The sequence below is a fragment of the Periplaneta americana genome, chromosome 8 (assembly GCF_040183065.1).
Source record: "Periplaneta americana isolate PAMFEO1 chromosome 8, P.americana_PAMFEO1_priV1, whole genome shotgun sequence".
NCBI lineage: Eukaryota > Metazoa > Arthropoda > Insecta > Blattodea > Blattidae > Periplaneta > Periplaneta americana.
Window position 1 is genome coordinate 18771430 of NC_091124.1, and position 25536 is coordinate 18796965.

Consider the following 25536-nt stretch of genomic DNA (forward strand, 5'->3'; position numbering starts at 1 on the left):
CATAGTAAATCGGGAATTAACTGTGGATTTTGATGCAGAGAGTTCCATTTTTTCCCTTGTGATTGTGTTATTAAATTTTATTTGTTGAAGTCTAAATATGTAGATTTAATAAATCTTTTCACAGAGTAATAAGTAGATTTAGTAACAGGTCTGTAAGTAGCAGTGCTGTCCTTCTTTGCTAAAGCATCCGCATTCTCGTTTCCCAGGATTCCACAATGGGATGGTATCCATTGGAATACAATTCTTTTATTGAGTGATATTAATTGAGAGAGCATTTTAGTTATTTCTGCTGTTTGAGATGAAGGTGTGAGGTTAGAGACTATTGATAGAATAGCTGCTATGTTTATCAGCATATCTTGTGGTATTAGCATAGGGGCATCCAGAAATGCAAGGAAGAAGAGCATTTTTCTACTTTCCTATTTTACATAATGTAGTTATTACTTATTTGCTCACAGTTTAAGTATGGATATGTATTATATAGGCCTGCTTGTTATACGTACTTAAGTACAGATTGTCTCCATTTTCGAAAGCTTTCTATTTTTTCAGTAAGAAAATGCAACTAATATCAGAAATTAATATTGGTTCGAATGACCACAAAATAATAGTTATTTAGTTTACTAGTTACAAAAGTGAAGCTTTAGTAGTAAGAGGGTCAAGTTAAAACACGACCGGAGGGACCCATAGGCCTACTGTTTATTTATTAATTATAACTGTATATGCCATTAGGAAAGACCAGGATAACAGAGAGAGTTTGGAATTGAACGGGTTACAACAGATGCTTGTTTATGCAGATGATATGAATATGTTAGGAGAAAATCCACAAACTATTCGGGAAAACACGGAAATTTTACTTGAAGTAAATAAAGAGATAGATTTGGAAGTAAATCCCGAAAAGACAAAGTATATATTATGACTTGTGACCAGAACATAGTACGAAATGGAAATATAAAAATTGAAAAAAATTCAAATATCTTGAAGCAACATTAACAAATATAAATGACACTCGGGAGAAAATTAAATGCATAATAAATATGGGAAATGTCTACTATTATTCAGTTGAGAAGCCTTTGTCATCGAGTCTGCTCTCAAAAAAGCTGAAAGTTAGAATTTATAAAACAGTTATATTACCGGCTGTCCTGCATGGTATTGAAACTTTGACTCTCACTTTGAAAGAGGAACACAGGTTAAGGGTCTTTGAAATGGAAATATAAAATTGAAAAAATTCAAATATCTTGAAGCAACAGTAACGAATATAAATGACACTTGGGAGAAAATTAAATCCATAATAAATATGGGAAATGTCTACTATTATTCGGTTGAGAAGCCTTTGTCATCCAGTCTGCTCTCAAAAAAGCTGAAAGTTAGAATTTATAAAACAGTTATATTACAGATTGTTCTGCATGGTTTTGAAACTTGGACTCTCATTTTGAGAGAGGAACAGAGGTTAAGGGCGTCTGAGAATAAAGAGCTTAAGAAAATATTTGGGGCTAAGAGGGATAAAGTTACAAGAGAATGGAGAAAGTTACACAACTCACTGTATTCTTTACTTTACATAATTAGAAATATTAAATCCAGACGTTTCAGATAGGCAAAGCATGTAGCATGTATGGGTGAATCCAGAGATGCTTATAGAATGAATAATTTCGAGGGAAAAATTGTTCAGGGGCCGGGTATCGAACCCGGGACCTTTGGTTTAACGTACCAATGCTCTACCAACTGAGCTACCCGGGAACTCTACCAGACACCGATCCAATTCTTCCCTCTATATCCACAGACCTCAAAGTGGGCTGACAACCGTCAAGCAACCAACACTGAGTGCACACTAACTCCGTGTGACTTAAATTGTGGCTTTCTGTTAACGAACAGTGACGTGTATTATGAAAATCAAGTTTTCAGGTATAACTGCCTGTAAAGTTGGTTTAACCAAAGGTCCCGGGTTCGATACCCGGCCCCGGAACAATTTTTCCCTCGAAATTATTCAAATCAATTTTACAGGCAGTTATACCTGAAAGCTTGATTTGCATGCTTATAGAATGTTAGTATGGAGGCCGGAGGGAAAATGACCTTTGGAGCGGCTGTGACATAGATGGGAGGATAATGTTAAAATGGATTTGAAAGAGGTGGGATATGATTGTAGAGAGTGGATTAGTCTTGTTCAGGATAGGGAGAGATGGCAGGCTTATGTGAGAGCGGCAATGAACCTCTGAGTTCTCTAAAAGCCATAAGTAGTGATTATTTATTAACATTAACATTATTATTTATTAATTACATTCAAATTTCAAATATCACTCGCTAGTAACCATCGTTTCATGAATGCTGACAGCTTTTTCAAAGGCAAACAATGCTGTCTACATAATTTTTTTTTTTTATTTTAGTAGATTATTTTACGATGCTTTATCAACATCTTAGGTTATTTAGCGTCTGAATGAGATGAAGGTGATAATGCCCGTGAAATGAGTCCGGGGTCCAGCACCGAAAATTACCCAGCATTTGCTCATATTGGGTTGAGGGAAAACCCCAGAAAAAACCTCAACCAGGTAACTGGCCCCGACCGGGAATCGAACTTGGGCCACCAGGTTTCGTGGCCAGACGTGCTAGCCATTACTCCACATATGTGGACACAGGGGCGGGCCGTCCTTATGTGCTACAGTGCTACAGCACAATGATAATTTTTGCTCAAATAATGTATTTGCAATACCACCATAGTATCTGTCTGCCATTTGACAATTTTCCGTGGTTATGTTCATGACGCGTTATAGAGTGTTTAGTCTTCGCTCTTAGCTCTTTGGTGCCTCAGGGGGTACAATGTGCTACTCAAAACTCTAAATGAGAATGTAGACAATTAATGCGCATGTGCGAAGCTGAAATCACTGCCCTGATTGGCTATTTTTACGCGGGGAAGTGCTGTAGTCAGCTTCAGCACTACACAGCTTGGAGATTGCAAAAGTAAAGCGTAACGAGAGAACGCTTGTTTGTGGAAGAAATCGGAAGTATTTACAATGTAATTCAAGTGTCCGACTGCTGCTGCCATCTACCTGGTTTTTGAGGTTCCTCCTGAATCAGTCAGCAAGCGACGGAGAATGGAATCCCAGAAAACTGAAGCCAAGGAAGTATGTGACCGTATAATTCAGAAAACTACTCACCGTTTCCAGTCTTTAAGCTATCTAGATGCAACAAAATTGATAAACAGCAAATTTTCTGGCAATTTTTGGATAGCCTAATTTTCCTGAACGCGAACTTGAAGTTGCTGTCAACAGCTATACTGTACTGAACAAAAGAGTGTTAAAGACACAACTTTGAGTTCTATACGGAACACCTGCCTTCCGGAATATAGATAGAGCTGTTCAATTGTTACGATACATAGCCTCCAACTATTCACAGGATCCATTCTGTGAAGTAACACTGTCAATAGAAAAGAGTATGATATCCAAGATGAAGGGTTTAACACCAGGGTAATTGACAGGTTCTGCAGTAGGAAGGAACGTCGTATGGATTTCATATTTCGTCACTAGGCGAGTCTCAAATTAAGATAAATACATATAAGTGTATACAGTAGGCCAATATAGAAATTGTAGCACACTCATTATTTTGACCACCAGCCGCTACTGTGTGGACGTCTACATAATAGTTACAATAGTAACTGTCAGTTTCAGTTGTAATATTTGTCAGTAGGTACCGAAATTCGAAACAAAAGTGTACACTGGTTTATCTCACAATCCGTCTACAATCATATCGTTGTTGTTCCTGCAATAACTCCTATGTGCAAAATATAAAATTGTTCAGTAGGAAGAAAAACACATTTATTCATTCTATGGCAGTGGCGGCTGATTGACTGAGGCAAGTGAGGCCAGGCCTCTGTCACTTAGCTTAACTGAAATCAAATTTGTGTTTTATGTAATGTATTAGTTATTTGAATGAAGCATATATCGCTGTAGAAGCATTTGAAAACTTTGTGATGTAGATAGACCTGTTTTGCAGTAAAATTTGTTCCTGAGGCCAGGATCGCTTGTGCCGGGTCTGGTTTGTGATGTATATAGACCTGTTTTGCAGTAAAATTTGTTCCTGAGGCCAGGATCGCTTGTGCCGGGTCTGGTTTGTGATGTATATAGACCTGTTTTGCAGTAAAATTTGTTCCTGAAGCCAGGATCGCTTGTGCCGGGTCTGGTTTGTGATGTATATAGACCTGTTTTGCAGTAAAATTTGTTCCTGAGGCCAGGATCGCTTGTACCGGGTCTGGTTTGTGATGTAGATAGACCTGTTTTGCAGTAAAATTTGTTCCTGAAGCCAGGATCGCTTGTGCCGGGTCTGGTTTGTGATGTATATAGACCTGTTTTGCAGTAAAATTTGTTCCTGAGGCCAGGATCACTTGTGCCGGGTCTGGTTTGTGATGTATATAGACCTGTTTTGCAGTAAAATTTGTTCCTGAGGCCAGGGTCGCTCATGCCGGGTCTGCTTTTGCATTTCGTGTGTCTTCGCGTGCTTTTTAGGTTGCACTTAAAACGTTGTAACTGAGGCACAATTCGTCTGGCCTGGTCAGGTTTCACTTCTCCCATCCATGGGCTGGCCTCAAGAGTAGAGTGGGGTGGGAATAGGGTGACTTGTCTTCCTAGATAGGCCATAAATAACAAACATTCCAGCTCTTTGGCAGGCAGAGACCCACACTATTCTCTCCTCTTGTGTTAGTTTATGACTTAAGCGAGGGTGTATTGTACTTCGTAGTACAGTAGTGAATCTGGGCCAATGTTATATATTTCGGGAAAATATAAACAGAAACAAATGCGAGAAATAAAGCTGGTACAGTTAATTCATTGTTAGAGTGTCCTTTTTCGAGAAGAAATAATATTGAAAGAAAGGAAGTTTTAAATAAAGAGAGAGCCGACCGAGATACCTACGACATCGCTGACAATTTTCCTGACAGATAATCTTAAAACGCGAGTTTCTATTGCATCCTGGTATGGGCAACATAAATGGTTAATTGGTAATGTGATGCAAAATAAACTTCTCTGTTGGCCTTGTTTGTTGCTGTCAAAAGGAAAAAAATAAAAAGAAAAGAAAGAAAGGGGAATTTCAACATATAATATGGGATGCTTCATCACACTGAAACAATCACTGAAACTCACAGCATAACAGCTTATTTGATGAGTGAAATTATTATTTTTCATTACTAGTAATAATATCAAACTAATAATAATAATAATAATAATAATAATAATAATAATAATAATAATAATAATAATAATAATAATACTAATAATAATAATAATATTAATAATGTAATAACAATAACAATTAATATCATAAATATGCGTAAACATTTTCTATCAGAGGCACTTAAACTAATTGCATCTGGCCTCACCGAGGATTTCACTCACCGGCCGCTACTGTTCTATGGCAGTAGTATAGAGGAGACTGTAAATTCTTAAATTTTCGAAAGAAATAAACATAATTACATATAGGAGATTTTATTATTTGCTATATCACTATTTAAGTTATTTAATAAAACAAAAATCTGAAAATTGATAACTATGTCACATAGGAGTTATTGTAGGAACAATGACGATATCACAGTCTAGTATATACAGTCGCGAAGCTCAATACGTAGTAAATATGCAAACATTAGATAGTTGCTCACCACTAGGATCGCTAACATCGCCTCATTACAGGCAATGCAAAATAGTACCGTCACAGTCTATTGTTTCTAGCACCCTCAAAACTCAAGCTTCGTGACTGTATATAGTAGACTGTGACGATATCATACTTGCATGGCTTTCTGTGTTTTAGAATAACTGCAGATATACAGTACATGTAAGATGTGCACAGATTGAAAATGGCTATCAAATGAGCCGATGCCTGTTAGTGACTTTGTTTTCAAGTACTATACAGGGTGTATCAAAAATACGTGTACAAACTTCAGGCATGGGGTCCTTACACCAAAAGAAGGAAAAAAGTTCATATGAACATATGTCCCATAATCCTTTGTTTCCCCGTTATTCATTTATTACTAAAAGTTTGCGTTCAACGGCCTTCGAGGTCCAACCTCAAAACTTCATTTCTTTATGCACTCATTCATAGAAGGCTGTGACTCGTTGTATCAGAAATGGACTGCAGATGGCGAAGTGTTGCCATGGAGACTTGTTTACATGTGTCATTTGTCATTAGTCTGTCTTCAACGTTGCAATTGTGAACGTGGAGTGAGTTAACGTGTTTCGTTCAACCATGGCAGGACGATATTCATTTCGTGAGCAGGCTGACATCATTTTTATGTATGCTCGCGCGAATGGTAATGGATGCGAGGCTGTACGGCTGTATCAGATGGCGTTTCCAGACCGAAGTCAACCGAATCATCAAACCTTTGTTGCTGTGTATCGTCGCGTTGCTGAGACAGGAACCGTTGCACCACAGACTGGTGATCGAGGAAGACCAAGAGTTGTTCGTACGCCGAACCTCGAAGAAGACATTTTACACTGTGTCGAAGACGATCCAGGTATCAGTACAAGACAATTGGCTGTGGCAACTGGTACATCACACAGTACAGCATGGAGCAGCTCTTGTATCCGTATCATATGCAACGTGTGCAGGGCCTTTCGCCTGCCAATTATCCACCACGGGAAAACTTTTGCCGATGGTTTCTAGCACAAATAGCCAATCCATTGTTTGTCTCATCAGTTCTGTTTACAGACGAGGCAACGTTTGGGAGAGATGGAATTACCGATTTCCACAATGAACACGTATGGGCAGATCGTAATCCTCGTGCTGTATTTCAGGCTAGACATCAGCAACAATTTAGGATTAATGTGTGGGCTAGAATTGTAGGTGACTGTCTGGTAGGTCCATACGTTCTACCAGCACGTCTTACAGGTGCTATCTACAGGGACTTTATCCAAAACACTCTTCCAGAATCACTACACGAAGATGTGCCTCTGAACATAAGACAAAACATGTGGTTCATGCATGATGGGGCTCCAGCACATTTTAGTCGCCTTGTTCGAGATACACTGACTGGTATCTACCATGACAGATGGATAGGCAGAGGAGGACCAGTTCAATGGCCAGCACGTTCTCCCGACCTCAGTCCTTTGGATTTTTATCTTTGGGGGCACCTTAAACAATTGGTTTATGGAGCAGACATCCCGGATTAAGAAACTCTTCGTCGACGTGTCATGGAAGTGTGCGAAACCATTCGACATCATCCCAGAGTATTTGAAAGGGTGCGACAGTCCATGATTCGACAAGTGCATGCATGTCTAGAAGCAAGAGGAGGACATTTCGAGCATTGGTTATGAGTTTTGTGTGTTGGCACATTATGAGTGTACCAATGTGTTGAACAGTTCCTAACGGGGAAACAAAGGATTATGGGACATATGTTCATATGAACTTTTTTCCTCCTTTTGGTGTAAGGAACCCATGCCTGAAGTTTGTACACGTATTTTTGATACACCCTGTATATTGGACACCAATTAACCAATACCTGATTACTATAGAGAAAGCATAACAATATCACGATAGAAAACAAAAAATGGCATTTTCATAAACACTGAATTTTTATTTTCTGTAGAAGATATCAGAATATTTATCTCTCTCTGTCCCATCAGTATTACTGTCAATCATTCATGCTCCATCTCTCCCTAATACTGTACTGATCATATACATATATGTATTGTAGAATTCTGTTATGTAGACTGAAAAGATTGGTTATGTGGGCTTGTGACCCAGAACTTTATAAAAGACCGAAGATGAAAATTTGACAGAATATGAAGTATAGCATGCTGAAAGCAAGCAGTCTACTTGTAAGCATCAATACACTTCTGTACTCACCAGCCGAAGACATCCACGAATGAGCTAGCAATGAAACAAATAGAGCATTACTCATATGTGTTCCGCATTTTAGACAGAGTGGTTCCCAAACTTCAATCAACAAAGAGGCAAATTGCTAGTTTTCATTTTGTAACAAAAATTTTTCGCTTAAAAAACAAAATTTGTATAATTTGGGAACCACTGTATTTTGTATGGGTTTCAAGTTTAGCTTCGTCTATGACAAGCAGATGGATTCATGCGCCTCTGACAACTACAAATGTTGCAAAATACAGACAGAAATTAGCAAACCATGCATTAAGACTTTATACACTGTGATACTAGAGTAAAACATCACTCATTTCAATCATAAAAATACATTGTCAGCTTTACTGAATTATTATAACAGTGCATCAAAAGTTTCTACAAATGACTAAGCAAATTACTTCAATTAAAAAAAAGAAGATACATTACTATACACACACACACACATATATATATATATATATATATATATATATATATATATATCTTAATTTCCTTTAATATATAGCACTCTGTGGGACATAATTGCTTCAGAAGAAGTTATTAATAATCTTTATGTTCACTTTCGTTAGCAAAAGAATTACTGAGGATTTCAGGAATATAAATCAGTGTCGAAACAAAACACTACTGTCCGTTGTATAAATACATTATCTTTTCTAATATTTTAAGTACTTTTAAAATCCTTAAGTTTTTTTATAAAGTTTTATATTGAAATAAGATATAAATAATAGTTAATCTTCTAATGATAAAGTTGTTGATAATGATGATGATGATGATGACGATGATATATGATAATCATGATAATGATCATGATGATAATCATTATAATCACAATAATCAGTCATACATATAATAATCATAACCGATAATAATAATAATAATCATAACCGATAATAATAATAATAATAATAATAATAATAATAATAATAATAATAATAATGATAATAATAATAATAATAATGCATTAAAATAAAATCTTATTAAGAGGACAAGTAAAGAAGTGTTTTTGAGCCCAGACAGTTAACAATTAACAGGTAAACTATGTATAACTACTTGAAAATATTCTGTAAATAATACTATATTGTTTTGCTATTTATCCATCTTGAATGTCAAGGTTGCCAAAGCACAATTGAATAATATCATTTTTTAAATAAATTATAGATGGGAGTAATATAACTCAGTAGATTTTTAACAGCTTATCTCTTCGACAGAGTACAACAAAAAATTATAATATCATATTAGTCCCAAATGAATACTTTTCTAAGAAAAAAATAATTTTCCCCTAAATATTAACTCTGGTTTACTCATAAGTACTATCTATATAATTCTGACTTTTACACTTGTCATTAGAGAATATGACAAGGACTGATTCATCCCTGTTCAGTTTTTAAATAAAATAGATGGTTTTCTTGTAAATAAAAGAAAAAGATTAACATGTATTGTTATCAAAGACTGGCAACCCTTAAAAAAATTTCCCAATGAATGAACGTATTAATGTATAAATGGTATCATGACAGTATGATATTTTTCTTTGTAGCATAACATTAACTGGAGACTTTCGGTCTCTAATACAAATTGAAATTAAAAAGATGCACTTCATTAAATGTCCATCTGTTATTAACTAAGAAAGATGTCTGAAGTATTGTAGGCCGTCTCCCAGTGGTGTAGCTTGGGGAATGCAAAATTGCATATAGTCTAGCCCAAAATGGTAGGTACTTCTCAAAATTAAGAAGTATGCAGACGAATGACTTGGATCCAAGTGTCTAGGATTGATGATGATGATGATGATGACGATGATGATGACGACGATGACAAAGAAATAATATGCCAAGAATATGACATTGCAAGAGGACGAATGATAAGCTGTTTCAGGGGCGTGCATTTAGGGTAAGCGGGGTAAGTGCTGCATACCCTACATACACTTCAAATTAATGTATCATTTTATCTCATTCAGCTTATAGATAAACACTTTTAATAAAGTGTATTCTGCACTTCAATTATAAATGTTCTGCATTAGCTACATTTCTCCAGTAGGGCAGCTCTTCATTCACAGCTTGCCTTTAGCCTCAGTTTACAATGCTGGCGCATGCGCGGACAGTAGACAACGATGGAAAATTTCCTCGTACACCACTGTATTGCCTATACGCCCGTACACAGCAAGAATAAGCGCTGGGATTATCACTTGTCCTGGCTTGTTAAGTTCCTGCAGAAGAATACCAGTGTTGATTGTTGAATTTGGCAGTGTGTGTGTGAAACATGTGATTTCTTTGTCAATTGAGGTAGTGTTAAGGATCTCTCAGTTATTTGAAGATTTGTTTCTTTGTGAGTGACAATTTATGTCGTAGTTTTCTGTGTATAAATTAAATTTTGATTAAGAATGGGCGATTCGTTATGTCCTATCGAAAAATTATTGAAACATCCATTTCGACTGCATTCTTTGTAAGAAAAATTAAACATAATACAAAGTGATCGACCATGTCCTGAAATGCCAACGCTTTTTGCAGCTCATAAAGACAAAGGAAAAGAATATACTCGACATTTTCAAGCATCCCAATATCAGAAAACTCAGTGGACTGCAGGAAGTGCGAAATTAAATAAACTCTTTTGCTGGCCCTGTCTATGTTTTCTAAAGAAGAAACAGTTTGGTCTAAAAATGGTTATGATAATCTGAACAATCTGCACAATGCCATTAATAAACATGAAAAGTCACAGGCACATATTTTCAGTGTTTTACAATTTAAATCATTTGGATCATCTCGAATAGACGTACAATTAGATTCACAACTTCGTGTCAGTGTCGAGCAACACAATGAAATGGTGCGAAAGAACAGGGAAATATTGAAGAGGTTAATTGATACAGTCTGTTTTCTAGCCATACATGATTTGCTATTTCGTGGTCATTGTGAGTCAGAAGAGGCAGTTAACAAAGGAGTATATTTAGGTGCGCTCAATTACCTTGCAAAATATGGCTTAACCCTCAGCCATCATCTAGAAACCTCTACCACAATCCGCGGAACTTCAAATCGAATACAGAATGATTTGATTCTCGCTGTAAGTGATGTTATGGATAACATAAAACAAGAGCTTTCAAAAACGTCATTTGTTGCAATCATGCTAGACGAAACTTCAGGCATTATGAATGCATCCCAGCTTTCAACCACTCTTAGGTGTGTTGATTCAGAGAATGGTGAGATTAATGAAAGATTCATATGTTTTACTGATGTAAGCAATGATAGATCTGCCAGTGGTTTATTCGAACATGTCCAAAATATAGCCAATGAGTATGACATAAGTAACAAGCTCGTTGCTCAAACGTTCGATGGAGCTGCTGTCATGGCTGGTCACACAAATGGACTGAGAGCTAAAGTTCTTGAAAAATATCCTAAGGCAATATTTGTACACTGTTTCAGTCATTAATTAAATTTAATCTTGTTGCAGTCACTTACGTGTTTGAAAGAGTACAGAATATTTTTACAGACTTTAACTGGTAAACCGTCCAAAAGAACACAACGACTTACGGAATACACCTTAAAAAATGCCTAGACATGCTCTAACTAGATGGAATTTTACATTGTGTCTTGTTCAGACTGTCAGGGAACATAGGGGTGAATTTATTGGATTTTTACAAGACATATTAGAAGACAGTTTTACCTGGGACAGTGAAATAGTTGTTACTACACAAGGTCATTCTTAGAAAAAGATGTCATATAAATATTTTGTCCTAATCGCAATATTTTCAGAGTTACATTAATTTGAAGTTATTAGTAAAATACCTTTTTTCTTTAGTTTTACGGGTAAAAAATATTACAAATAGAGAATGAACTATTCAGAAGTGCCATTTCTTTAATTGGCTAGTTTTCTGAAGCTAAAAATAAGCTCTGTACGGGAGGTAAATCCTCGTGAATCACATTCATGACTGATGTGCATAGTAAAAGAAATGTCAATAAGTAGATTTCAGAGCTTACCCACACAAAAAATACACCGCACGCCCCTGAGCTGTTTGGTATTAAACAATAACAAATATTTTATCTTAAATAACATATCTTTAACATGCCATATTTAATGTTTTTCATATAATACATAGCACTAAGCATTACTTAAATAAACCAATATTTAATTATGCCTGAGTATTGACTTGAAGCAATTAGAATGTTTTTATTTTGAAGTGTTTCTGTAGTGTAAATTTTATATAATTCAAAGGGTTTGTAAAATTCAAAATATCTGAATAGACTGGACAAAAAACATAATTTTACTGAATATATTTTACATCAGTCAAACATTAATAAAAGTACTGCCAACGTAACTTATTAATTTATTATTTCCCCATGAAATGAGTGACATTTTTCTCAGTTAACCGAACTCTTGAAAAGGTTTCAGAAAAGTTTTCAGTATTGCAAAGGTGTGCGATATTATAAAATTACTCTACTATCAGGTAACTAGTATTATAAAACTTCAAACACAGCAGTCTACTAAGAAAACAATAAAGCAACACAAACCGAGTGCAGAGCCACTACCGTCCGATCAACTTACTTGGATAAACCTGCCCTGAGCTCCTTGATGACATGTTTTGATTCAGCACGTAGAAAGATGACTATGGGGTAGAACTGAGCATAGTTCAGCCTGTCGACAGCATTTGGAGTTATGTCCAGCAAGGCATGCTTCCCCCGGTCCATGATCTCACGGATTGCACTTAATCGAATGATGCCGGATGACTTCTGACTTTTTGGAACATCCTCCAAGTTGCTATCGAGCTCTGAAACCGAAACAGTGCAGTTCAGAATCTGTGGATTTGATGACAAAGTGACTCTGATATACAAAAAATAATAAAAAGAGAAAAAAATAGTGACTTAACTTTTCACAAAGTACAAAATACCAATACATAAAATGCCAACACCGTAGTTCCTTTGGCCGTGGGTTCTAAAAGATATCAATATTACCAAAAGACGAAATTTCTCTATTACAATTATTACACTTTACATTCATTATATGTCACATCAAACAACAGTTTTATTTTACTTCTAAGTCTGACTGTAAATATACTGTTTGTTATTGAATTAATTTAATTATTTTGGTAAGTGCAATTAATTTAGAATCTTTGTACACAGAGTTCTAATTTATTATTATTTAATTCATTTAAGCCTGTTTATTTATTTGTTTGCTTCATTTATAAACTTAGTTTTTATCCAGAAGAAGTGATGCTTGAATTTCAAAACCGGTTCAATTATTGTACTTATCTTCTTCCATCTTTGATTAATAAAATAATAATTGTGAATATAAGTGAGCAATTAACACGAATGTATGTACATGCAAGTTCAAACTAGGATACTATTAAAGTAAAATGGACTGTGAATGACACAAAAATTTAAATTCAAAAGAAAGAACATGTACATGCAATAAAATCCAGTACCAGTATATTATAATATAGCCTTAAGTGAATGGTATAAAAGAAAATGATAAATTAGTTGCTTACTTAAAAAAAAAGAAATATAAACAAAATCAATCAATGAATCAATCAATCAATCAATGAATCAATCAATCAATCAAACTTAAAAATTCGAAGTGTCTTTGAAATTCACAACTATCAAAAATAATGTATTTTGAAAAGAATAAGTATTTTCTGAAATAAAATGAGTTACTTTAATTCTCCTTCATGTTCATTTTAACACTTATTATTAAAATATAAAACTTTATTAAAATCTTTTTAAAATGTTAAAATTATTAAATACGTAATGTGCAAATCTAGTCTTTCAGGTGAAGCTCCCTGTAAAGCAGATTTGAATAATTTCAAGGGAAAAATTGTTCCGGGGCCGGGTATCGATCCCGAGACCTCTGGTTGAACGTACCAGCGCTCTACCACTGAGCTACCCGGGAACTCCACCCGACACCGTCTCAACTTTTCCCTTTATATCCACACAACTCGCGTGGGCTGACGAAATGCCAGAGACCCACAACGAGTGCACACAATCTCTGTGTGACTTGGAATTGTGGTTTTCTGTTAACGTACACAGTAACGTATATATTATGCAAATCTAGTCTTTCAGGTGAAGCTTCCTGTAAAGCAGATTAGAATAATTTCAAGGGAAAAATTGTTCCGGGGCCGGGTATCTGCTTTACAGGGAGCTTCACCTGAAAGACTAGATTTGCATAATATATACGTTACTGTGTATGTTAACAGAAAACCACAATTCCAAGTCACACAGAGATTGTGTGCACTCGTTGTGGGTCTCTGGCGTTTCGTCAGCCCACGCGAGTTGTGTGGATATAAAGGGAAAAGTTGAGACAGTGTCGGGTGGAGTTCCCGGGTAGCTCAGTGGTAGAGCGCTGGTACGTTCAACCAGAGATCTCGGGATCGATACCCGGCTCCGGAACAATTTTTCCCTTGAAATTATTCAATATGTAATGTATGTCACACAAGCAGACATTACTGTTTCGGCACTGGTATTGTACTTTCGCCAGTGTTTGGTGAATGGTACCATCCAGTTGTAACAATAATTTTAACACTTTAAAAAATGTTTTTAAGTTTTTTTATAAAGTTTAAATTTTTTTAGTTACTGTAGTTTTATTTTGTACTGATATAACCATTACTGTTTATGGAAGAAGATTCAGTTATGACAATATACTTAAATGAACGTCTAAAAAAAAATATATATATATATATATATATATATATATATATATATATTTATAGCAAACATAGAAGTTTCACTAGTATTATCTATGCATTTCAAACTGGCAGCTCAAGGTCAAGCAATGGACTGCATTTGTCACGTGTAGGCTACTTATCCCAATCCTGGACCATTCTCCTCAACTAAAGTCAGCTGGGACAGCCGGAATTACCAGTGCTTCAGTTCACAGTTTTCATTTCAATGACTAGTGCATGGTTTGTACTTTCGTATGTTTATATGTGACCTTGGTCCACCAGATCAAAATGCAGAGATAATAGTTTTCACTTCCAATAATGGACTGAATAAAAAATTAATAACTCCACAAATTCATCCTGTAATTTGCTTAGTTAAAACTATTTAAATGAGAATACATACAAATATCAGCATATATCTAGCTGCAGTAAATAAATTAGGTACTCACGTGGGGAGGTAAATTTGTCGGGAAAGTCCTTGAGCATTTTCTCTCGAGCAATATCTGCAACTGGGCCGAAAAGAACAACTGGTCGCACAAAGCCAGGATGCCTGAGCACCACTCGCTCGTATGCTGGGAATTTACTGATGCTATCAGCAAACACTACATCATCCCAGTGATCCTAGAAGAGAAGGAAAAGTTTTGATAAATCAAACTAACTTATGCTAGCACCTGGAAGCAGCTCATGGTTAATGGCTTCCTCTTTTCATGTTAACAATTGAATGGTTTGTTTCCAAAACCTGTTATTTCACTTTCAGTTATTTTTATACGAAGAAACTTTAAAATAAACCAGCCAATTTGAAAAATTATTCTTATCTTAATAATATTTTATACCATTCTATGTACTTAATGTATATAGTTTCTAAATTAAAATGTAAGATAGTAGATTTTGGCCTGAAAAACTTGAAATAAAAGGTTTTGGGGGGAAAAAAAAATCATACATTTAAATATCATTTTCAGTGACAAATAGCAGGAATTGGCATAAAAAAATAATAATAATAATAACTACACCATTGGATTCACAGTTTAAGATATTTGTGTATATTATGTTATTGGGTTAAAATCGGATTTTGAGCAAAATAGCATGTTTTGGAATCAAATTCAATTAATATGATCATACTCTGGTATAATCGTAGCTCTCTAAAGCTTAACATTCAGCACCTCTTTGATTACTAGCCACACAGAGAAAGTCATCTTTGCCGATCCACACCAATCAGAATGTCATTGCCGTCAATCAGATTCGGTTATTCTTTAGTGGCTGCTATTAGTTCATGTGGAGTCATTCCCATTGTCGTGCGCCGGCCTTCGTGTAGACGTCCCTCAGCTGATGACTGTGGTCACAGGTGTTGAGAGGGGAAACGGGAGTGACGTGACAAGGGGAGCTAAGGTGTGCGGGGAGGTTGATGTTATGATATAGGAGTCGTGCTTCGGCCTGTGTTGACGTTCTTCCGCTGATGACTGTTGTGCCAGGTGATGAGAGGGGAAACGGGAGTGAAGGACAGGTGGTGACGAACTTCGTGGGGGGGGTTTATACGATGATGTAGGAAGAAAATACGTTGATACAGATATAGTTTATTTGAAATAAGCAGTGTCCTCCTCCTATTCGTGAGCAGGGGAAACGGGAGTGTCTTTGAGAAACTATAATATTGCCGTTCTTGTCCCTGTGACTCTGGCTGAAGCGAACTTGAAGGTGTGCTGTTGTCATGACTGAGAATATTGGAGAGGGGTAACGGGAGTGCCTGGGGAGAGACGAAGACAAGACGAGGGAAAGAGAGAGAGTAGCGAGGGGCTGGTATGAAGGGAACGGGCTAGTAATGTAGAAAGGAGTACAGAGGAGAAACGGGAGTGCCTGGGGAAGACTGAAGAGAGAGTTTGCTCGAAGTGCGAATACGGTGGGTAGGAGAACCGAGAGATGGGAAGCAGGGGTGGTGGAGGTTCTCGCCTATCGAAGCTCTGCCCCCAAAGGGTCCGCGATTCGACGACCGACGAGAGACGGAGGGGTTACTCTCTGCTAACGAGCTCCGCTGACAAATGGCCGGCGATGGGCGTCCACAGAGAGGGAAGTCGAAGATAGAAAAGACAATGTTTTCTAAAAGGGTTCGAGCATAGTAAAGTAAAGACCTCTCTGCTAACGAGCTCTGCTGACAAATGGCCGGCGATGGGCGTCCACAGAGAGGGAAGTCGAAGATAGAAAAGACAATGTTTTCTAAAAGGGTTAGAGCATAGTAAAGTAAAGACCTCTCTGCTAACGAGCTCTGCTGACAAATGGCCGGCGATGGGCGTCCACAGAGAGGGAAGTCGAAGATAGAAAAGACAATGTTTTCTAAAAGGGTTCGAGCATAGTAAAGTAAAGACCTCTCTGCTAACGAGCTCTGCTGACAAATGGCCGGCGATGGGCGTCCACAGAGAGGGAAGTCGAAGATAGAAAAGACAATGTTTTCTAAAAGGGTTAGAGCATAGTAAAGTAAAGACCTCTCTGCTAACGAGCTCCGCTGACAAATGGCCGGCGATGGGCGTCCACAGAGAGGGAAGTCGAAGATAGAAAAGACAATGTTTTCTAAAAGGGTTAGAGCATAGTAAAGTAAAGACCTCTCTGCTAACGAGCTCCGCTGACAAATGGCCGGCGATGGGCGTCCACAGAGAGGGAAGTCGAAGATAGAAAAGACAATGTTTTCTAAAAGGGTTAGAGCATAGTAAAGTAAAGACCTCTCTGCTAACGAGCTCTGCTGACAAATGGCCGGCGATGGGCGTCCACAGAGAGGGAAGTCGAAGATAGAAAAGACAACGTTTTCTAAAAGGGTTAGAGCACGTGAACTCCAGACAAGGTGATAAACGGGGGGGGGGGGGGGAGGTAATCGAGAAGAGCGATACTAGGATAGCTTGGTTAGGGAGACTGGAGCGGGGCAGCAGAGACAGAGCCGGCGATGCGTTTCTGTTCCGGGGGTAAGTGTCGGCTGAGAAAACCCGGTCCGACGATGTACAGCACGCTGGATCAGAGAAATGTTGTCGGTGGCAGAGGGAGCATAGTGGCTGCCCCCCCTAGCCGGCGACGAATATCCCTATGCCATTTTGGGCCCGCCTTATATACACCTCGGGCTTCGCGCCATTTCTCTCCTCCTTGGCGTGGCTTGGAGCGTTATGACCCTATGTGACGTCACAAATTCCCGCCACAACATTGTGGCCTTTAGTGGGACTCTTCTCTCTCTTGGCTTGGTCACGTGGTCGGGGGACCCCTCGGCGCCGTGAGCAAGTTGCTAGAGGCAGGGGTGTGGGTGGACATCTGGCTCCTAATACGAGGGGAGAAAAAAAATAGCGAGTCCCGTATTCTGAAGGAATGTGTCTTCCAGCGAGACCATCTCTCATGTGGTGAGGAGACCTGTCGGCACCAGGGGGGGGGGGTGTGACTAGGGGCGGGGTGTGAGTGGACATCCGGCCTGTAATACGAGGGGACAATCGCACCAGCTCTCGTCTTCTGAAGGAACACGCAGGCAGTTATGTGAACTTTACAACACCATGTTGCCAGATTGTGTCCTAAATACATATTATTTAAATGATCTTTTATTTTCACGAGTTCGTAGGTGATAATGGCGCTCTATGTAAGGGCCTAAATGTATAATTTAAGTCACATACAATTCTATTGTTAAACAATATAAATTAGAGGCACATAAATATAATCTATTAATTAACAATGAAGGAGAGAGACGTGACAACAGCGCATAGCTAGAAACTCCCATTCCTGTGGCTGGTGTTAATTAATGGAAGAACCCCCACTTCCCTTTCATGTGCCGATGTTAACCTTTAGAAACTCTAATAATACGAATGCAATATAATACAGAGTGAGTCGTAATTATATACTATAAAGTATTGCAGAGTATTCTATACACCAAAACAAACATATTTTGTCATATAAATGTATAGCCAATACTGCATTGTTATCAGTATATGGCAACATCGCGTTATTTCAAAGCTATAGTCCCGTCACTCTAATTTCCGGCAGCCAATCACGTTGCAGGTCGGCTACATTTAAACATGTTCGTCTTGTGATTCACTTATGAAAACATTATTCATTTCTTAAGGCTCGATAAATACTTAATATAATCGCCCGCCATTTTGGCTCTTTCGTTGGCGTTTGCAGAAAGCATACAAAGACGTTATTTGAAGCTCAATTATTTGCTGAATTACAGTGTGTTTGATTTATTATCATAGGAGCTACGATATCATAATGTTCAACGGTGTGCAAATAGATTCCTCGTATGGTAGCTCGGCAACGAAAGAACAAAAATGGCGAACGATACTACCTACCTAGGCTTTATAGAGCCTTCACATCCTAAGACGTAAGCAAAGAGGAGGAGTCACGCCGGGAATAACAGCGTCGCGACTATAGTCTACCAATTACCTGTGGCTAAAATCGGAACTAACAGTCGGTGTTGTTTTGTGGTTAAAAAGAGATGTATTCATAGTTGGTCATGACTTGTAGCCTAGATCATATATGTAACAGATAGGCCGACCTTATAGGCTTCGAGGTTAACACCTTTTTTCAGGTTCACTACGCTGCCATCTAGTTGTTACATAAGGAGTCACGTCATAATTCCCATTTGAATCACATTAGCGACTGTACTACCATCTCGTGTTCGTTTATGGCGGACGGGTGGCGATCCTGGCGGTTGTTCTCTTCAAAGTGCTACCGATTTTAACATAGTGATGATTTATCTGTTACATATATGATCTAGGCTTGTAGTTACGGTGATGTTTTGTTGACTCATGAAGTTGAGTATTGTAACTGAGATTAGTGTTATTTTTACTTCGCTGAATGGCATAATATAACAGTTGGCACTAATACAGAATACAAACAGTGAAATGGCTGATATGATCTTGAAAGTAAGAAACAATTCTGCTGCTGCTGCTCGCATCTACGCTGAATGTTTTCCTGCCCAAAGACGGAATAAAAAAAAAAAAAAACTGATGAAAATAAAGAAACAAGATAAATTAAAAAGAACATATCCCATGAAGTGTGTGATGCATGAATCAGTAACTGAGTAGATTGATGGATGAATAGATTCTCCAGCACCTACCAGAAATATTTCCGGTAATTAAACTTTTGGAAGAGTATAAATTTACTTCTTTGGTAAACATTTTAAGATGCTGTGATAATTCCATACAGCAACAATGTATGCCGAAGTGCATCTATCCGAGTCGGACATATTCTTACACAGATGTGCACACAATTTAAAGTTTCACTCACTCTGCTCAGGGACTTTGAGCGTCTGTGACTGCCACGTCTCCGCCTGAAGAAACTGCCCCTGCTCTCTGACGCCGTCAGCTCCTTCTTGGTGGCGTTGAACTGCGCTGTTGCCAATTCCTCAGCACGAGATTTATTTGGGATGATACCTTTTTGAACTTCTTGGTTATTTCGACCTGAAAATAACAAAAATATTGAGATGCTGATGTGTCAATAATTATTTGAAGGGCTTAGAACAAGAGTAAACTGACTATACAGAGTCAACCATAAGTAATGCCATTCATTTCAGGGCATGAGATATTTCAAAGAAAAAAGTTTAATACGATTTTGCTTGTTTCTGCTTCCTTTTCGAGATAAAAATTGTCTTATGTGAAATGTTTTCATAACGTGGTTTGGGAAAGCATTGATTTAATTTCTAATATGCTCAGTCAATTTAAAAGAGCAATGTGTTATGATAATGGATTATTAAATGAATTTTAGCTTTGCAAATTTCAGTTTTGTCCTCTAAATATACAGAGATTTGATCCGAACAAATTTAACTTTTTGTCCTGAAAAGGAATTTTAAAATGTTACATTTGTTCAGATCAATTTTTGCATATTTAGAGGACAAAACTAAACATCTTTCAATAATTTATTATCATAATACACTGCTCTTTTAAATTGACTGAGCATATTGGGAATTAAATCAATGACTTTCCCAAAACACGCAATGAAATGTTTCATATAAAACAATTTTTATCTCGAAAAGGAAGCAAAAACGAGTAAAATTGTATCAAACTTTTTTGTTTCAAATATCTCAAAGAATAACTCCCTGAAATTAATGATATTACTTGCAGTTCACCTTGTATAGTATAATCCTGGTTGCCAGGCGACGATAAAAAACAAAAGATGCGAAAACAAATTAATGAGGTGTATAAACAATATTGAATGCTCTTTCATATTTAAGTATAAAAATATAGGGGTGCCATCTGAAATTTCAAAGTGGAGGTGGCTAGGGGGTGGGGGAAGTGGGTGATATCTAAAATGCAATTAAGCCTGGTTTCAGACTTTTCCCTCAACATCTAAATTGACGTGTTTTTTTTTTTCTTGTTTAAATTGAATTCAATTTAAATAATTTGTTATTTACACTGGGAAGTTTTGAAACGAAAGCCCTGTATAATAATTAATAGTGTTACAGAAAAACAATAGCAACTTCTGGAAATTAAAAACATACAAGTTGTACTCACCAATACGGAATACCTGCCACGAACCCACCACTCCATTGTGAAGTGTGTCCACAACGTGAAAAACATCTCCTTTCCGAAAACTCATTTCACCCTTATTTGGTTGATCGTAATTGAAGTGAGCTCTAAAAACAAATAAAAGAAGTTACATAAATTAAGAATGTTACCTATACACAAAATAAATTTATTAACTAATTCTTTGTCAGGTAAAGTATTACTATATACTACAGGGTGTAATAAAATACGAGGCAAAACATCAAGAATGGATTTCTCATATATTGACATGAAAAACATGTTATAACAACATGAGTCGAGAAATGCTTAATTTCCGAGTTATCAATAAATTTCTTTACTGGAAGAATGATACATTGTTAACATCTTCTTGTATGAATTGCTCAAAATATCCACATCCTGTCTGCATACAGGCTTCAGCTCATCGTCTCGTTGAGTCCTGAACATGTCTCAAAATTCTAGGTGTAATGCATATTGTTTGACATGCTGCTATAATTCCCTCATGGAGAGTTATTGTATCACTTACAGCAGCCGAATACACCAACAACTTTAAGTACTTTATATATTCCCCAGAAAGAAGTCTAATGATTAAAATCCGGTGAGCGTGGAGGTCAAGCAATTAGTCTACCCTCCAGTGACCACAATAACGTGCAACAAGGTGCCTGTAGGTGCAGAGATTAAAATGTGCAGAAGTGCCATCATACATAAAGTACAGCCCTTGACAGAGTGCTAATGGTATGTCATCCAAAAGAGCATGCAAAGTGGTGCAAAGAAATCTCTGCAGTTACGCCCTGTAAGGGTGTTTTCAAGTTCGTGGAGTTCTATCAAGTAATTACCAAATCATCAATAATGTCAGGCCAATTTATTTATGAAGAACCTCTATCGGTGAGAAGATTGAACTGTTGGAAATTCTGGATTTCATCTCTTGTGGAGAGCACTAAGATCAAACTTGAATGTATGATAACTCAGAAATTAAGCATTTCTGGATTCATGTTGTAACAACATGTTTTTCTTTTCTACATATGGAGAATTCATTCTTAAAGTTTTGCCCTGCAATTTTGTTACACTCTTATGTATACTCACTAGAGGTTTAGATTTATCTAGAGAAAATCAAAACTCGAGTGGAATTTAATTGACTATTACAAGATTAGAAGAAAATATATAAAGCTTAGAAGAAATAAAGTACTCTAACACAATAAAATATTAAATGTCTTACTAAAATTATATTTCACTAATGTTAGCTTCACCAAAACATTTGAACAGAGCCGCCATTTTCAGTTGACTACGCGGCAAACAAATGACGATCGCAATGCATGTTTTACAGTACCATAAAGAATTTGCAGTTTGAAATGTTGGCAAACAAAGAAGCAAATGGTAGGGAGGTGACAAAAACAGAAGAAAGTATATACAGATTAGAAGAAATAAAGTACTCTAATACAATAAAACAGATATTAATTGACTTACTAAAATTCTATTTCACTAATGTTAACTTCACCAAAATGTTTGAACGGAGCCGCCATTTTCAGTCGACTATCTATGCCGGAAACGAATGACGATCACAAAGCATATTTTATAGTACTGTAAAGAATTTGCAGTTTGAAATGTTGACAAACAAAGAAACAAATGCTAGGGAAGTGATAAAAACAAACAAATGCTAGGGAAGTGGTAAAAATGAACAAATGCTAGGGAAGTGATAAAAATGAACAAATCCTTGGGAAGTGAAAAATTGTAGCGATAAACACCATGATTGGTTGAAACACGTCCTTTCGTACAGCTTTTATTGGTCGAAAGTAGTATGACGTAGTAAAAGTGACTAGTCATCTTTATACATGAAGAGATTCAGACTTACTTAATGTGAAATGAGTCTCCTCGTTGACTTGCCACAATCTGCTCGTATTCGTCCTTTCGGTACTGAACAATGAGATCAATTTGGTCTTGTAGACTGAGGAGAAACAACACGGCCTCTTCTCGTGTCACTCCCTTCATGTCCATATCGTTTACCTGTGATATGCCAAAGGGAAAACAAATATCAGTCAACTGCGTAATGTAAAAATAGCATTTAACATACGAGTACATTTGTAAAGTACCATCCATTAGTTTCACAAGCCTGCAGGTTGGAATGTTGCTGTGCCAGTGGGTCGTAACTTTCCAGTATTATGTCGCACTGAGTAGGAGAAAGAAGAGGTTAAAAGAATAATATTACAACTTCATTCTTTACCTTGAGTATCTTGTCTCCTGGTTGTAAACCTTGTAGAGATGCTGGGCTACCCGGTTGAACTGCAGTAACGAATATACCCACTTCATTACCACCTGTCAATCTGATGCCCACAGAACCCTCTTTCTGGAATGTGATGAAGCGAGGGTCTGGCCTAAAACATATTGAGATCACATTCAATCTTACGATTTCTTGACAGAGGACTGCATAATATTACAAATTCATGTATTATCTTTCTTGGAACTGGAACAACAACATGCGAAACTAAATTTATAAGGTTATCAATGATTTGCATCATTGATATCATTATATGATATAATGGCTTTTCGGACGCTACAACGGTACTTTTACTGTAGTTCCTATAACAACCGTTACGGCACTGCTAGATATAATATCATGGGTTTTCGGACGCTTCCACGTACGTTTAATGTAGTTCCTATCACAACCGTTACAGCACTGCTAGATATAATATCATGGGTTTTCGGACGCTTCCACGTACTTTTAATGTAGTTCCTATCACAACCGTTACAGCACTGCTAGATATAATATCATGGGTTTTCGGACGCTTCCACGTACGTTTAATGTAGTTCCTATAACAACCGTTACAGCACTGCTAGATAATATAATATCATGGCTTTTCGGACGCTTCCACGTACGTTTAATGCAGTTCCTATAACAACCGTTACGACACTGCTAGAATATACAGAAATGTGTGTAAACTTGAAGCATAACCTCTATGGCTGAAATAATTATGAATACTTCTAATACAGTTTGTAATTTTATTGGGCCAGGTAATAATAATAATAATAATAATAATAATAATAATAATAATAATAATAATAAATCCACTATATTATGTCGATGGTGTTTAGGTAAAAGAACTTAACACTCATTTTTCTAAATGTGACTTTTTTGCTGCAATTAGCGTAATTAGTTGAAATTTCATTACAGAATGTGAAGATACGCTTTTTTGACAACTATGTTTATATTTCTTCATATAAAGTAACTAATAACATTGTGTTAAAATTTAATTTTTGTTGTTCCTGAAAAATTTGTCTTTTACCTAACACCATCGTTGTGGCTGCTATAAAAATAATATGTAATATTATGTACGCCTACTTCTGAAGAAATATGTGTTGTACAAGGGGCAATCAATAAGTTTCCGAACTGCCCTGGATGTAGTAAACACAGGACATAGGAAACGGAGACGTTATTTAGAAGCAGGGGAAACGCCTGGAACCTATACTAAATGCATCACTTGAAAGGCAGAGAAGAAGACTAATCATAAGGCGTATATAGAAGTATTTCACAAAAAATCTCAGTAGATGCTCGACATATTTGCAGAAAATCACAGTAGAAGTTGAGTTCTTAAAGATAATCTGACGCTGTTTGATAGACTGACTCAACAGGCATGGAAGCAAAGATCTTCATTGACACGCGCATAACAGTACAATAAATACAAGTGAAATTCGGAAATATATTGATTGTACCTTGCAGTTATTATGAACTTCCCTTGTTGACTGATAAGAAGAAATTATTTTACTGAACTTCACTTTTTTAGATGTATATAAAACAGAAACTCTTTCCTATCTAGTCTATTATTAATTTTCCTTATGTTAAATTAGGACTACAAAAAATACATAATGTGCTACAATATAATAGTGGAAATCTAGTCTTTCAGGTAAAGCTCCCTGTAAAGCAGATTTGAATAATTTCAAGGGAAAAATTGTTCCGGGGCCGGGTATTGATCCCGGGACCTCTGGTTGAACGTACCAGCGCTCTGCCAACTGAGCTACCCGGGAACTCCACCCGACACCGTCTCAACTTTTCCCTTTATATCCACACAACTCGCGTGGACTGACGAAACGCCAGAGACCCACATCGAGTGCACACAATCTCTGTGTGACTTGGAATAGTGGTTTTCTGTTAACGTACACAGTGACGTATATATTATGCAAATCTAGTCTATCAGGAATTTGTATAATATTGTGACAGCGACGTGAGATTCGAACTCACGACCAGCGTCCCGCGAGAGAGCATATCGCGCGGGCTTCACGGGGAAAGGGGAAAGGGGCCTACACGCGAGGGGAGGCTGCGCGCGCAGCTGCTACTTAACGCAGTGAATGTGGAACGACCTTCCCGACTATTCCAGAAATCCGTCGAAGTGGAAGACTCGCGAATTTTCGAGGCTACGTCGCTGTGGTTATAAATTACGGTCGCGAAGGAACGACAGCAGTTTCAGAGTTTTCAGTTGATTAGTCAGCCAGTCAGTGAGAAAGCCAGAGCAAGCAAGCCAGTCTTGTGTACCGGAGTTCGACTCGAGTGTGCGTCCGCATCTGCGTCAGCATCCGAAGGCCTGAGTTCGAGTGCAGTGG

At 37.3% G+C, this 25536-nt stretch overlaps 1 protein-coding gene across 8 annotated transcripts in view; it reads right to left on the reverse strand.

Annotated features, from left to right (window-relative positions):
• pyd (zonula occludens-like protein polychaetoid) overlaps positions 1 to 25536 on the reverse strand; it is a 793103-nt gene that overhangs the window by 70508 nt on the left and 697059 nt on the right. For 7 of the 8 annotated variants that reach the window (XM_069832496.1, XM_069832497.1, XM_069832499.1 and 4 more), the window contains 7 exons: positions 23165 to 23315; positions 22796 to 22947; positions 20938 to 21059; positions 19715 to 19887; positions 14923 to 15094; positions 12367 to 12589; positions 7816 to 7839 (listed from right to left, as the gene is read on the reverse strand). In XM_069832496.1, coding sequence (XP_069688597.1) covers positions 7816 to 7839; positions 12367 to 12589; positions 14923 to 15094; positions 19715 to 19887; positions 20938 to 21059; positions 22796 to 22947; positions 23165 to 23315 — 1017 coding nt within the window. The remainder of the gene's footprint in view (positions 1 to 7815; positions 7840 to 12366; positions 12590 to 14922; positions 15095 to 19714; positions 19888 to 20937; positions 21060 to 22795; positions 22948 to 23164; positions 23316 to 25536) is intronic. The other variant, XM_069832498.1, reaches the window with a different exon arrangement.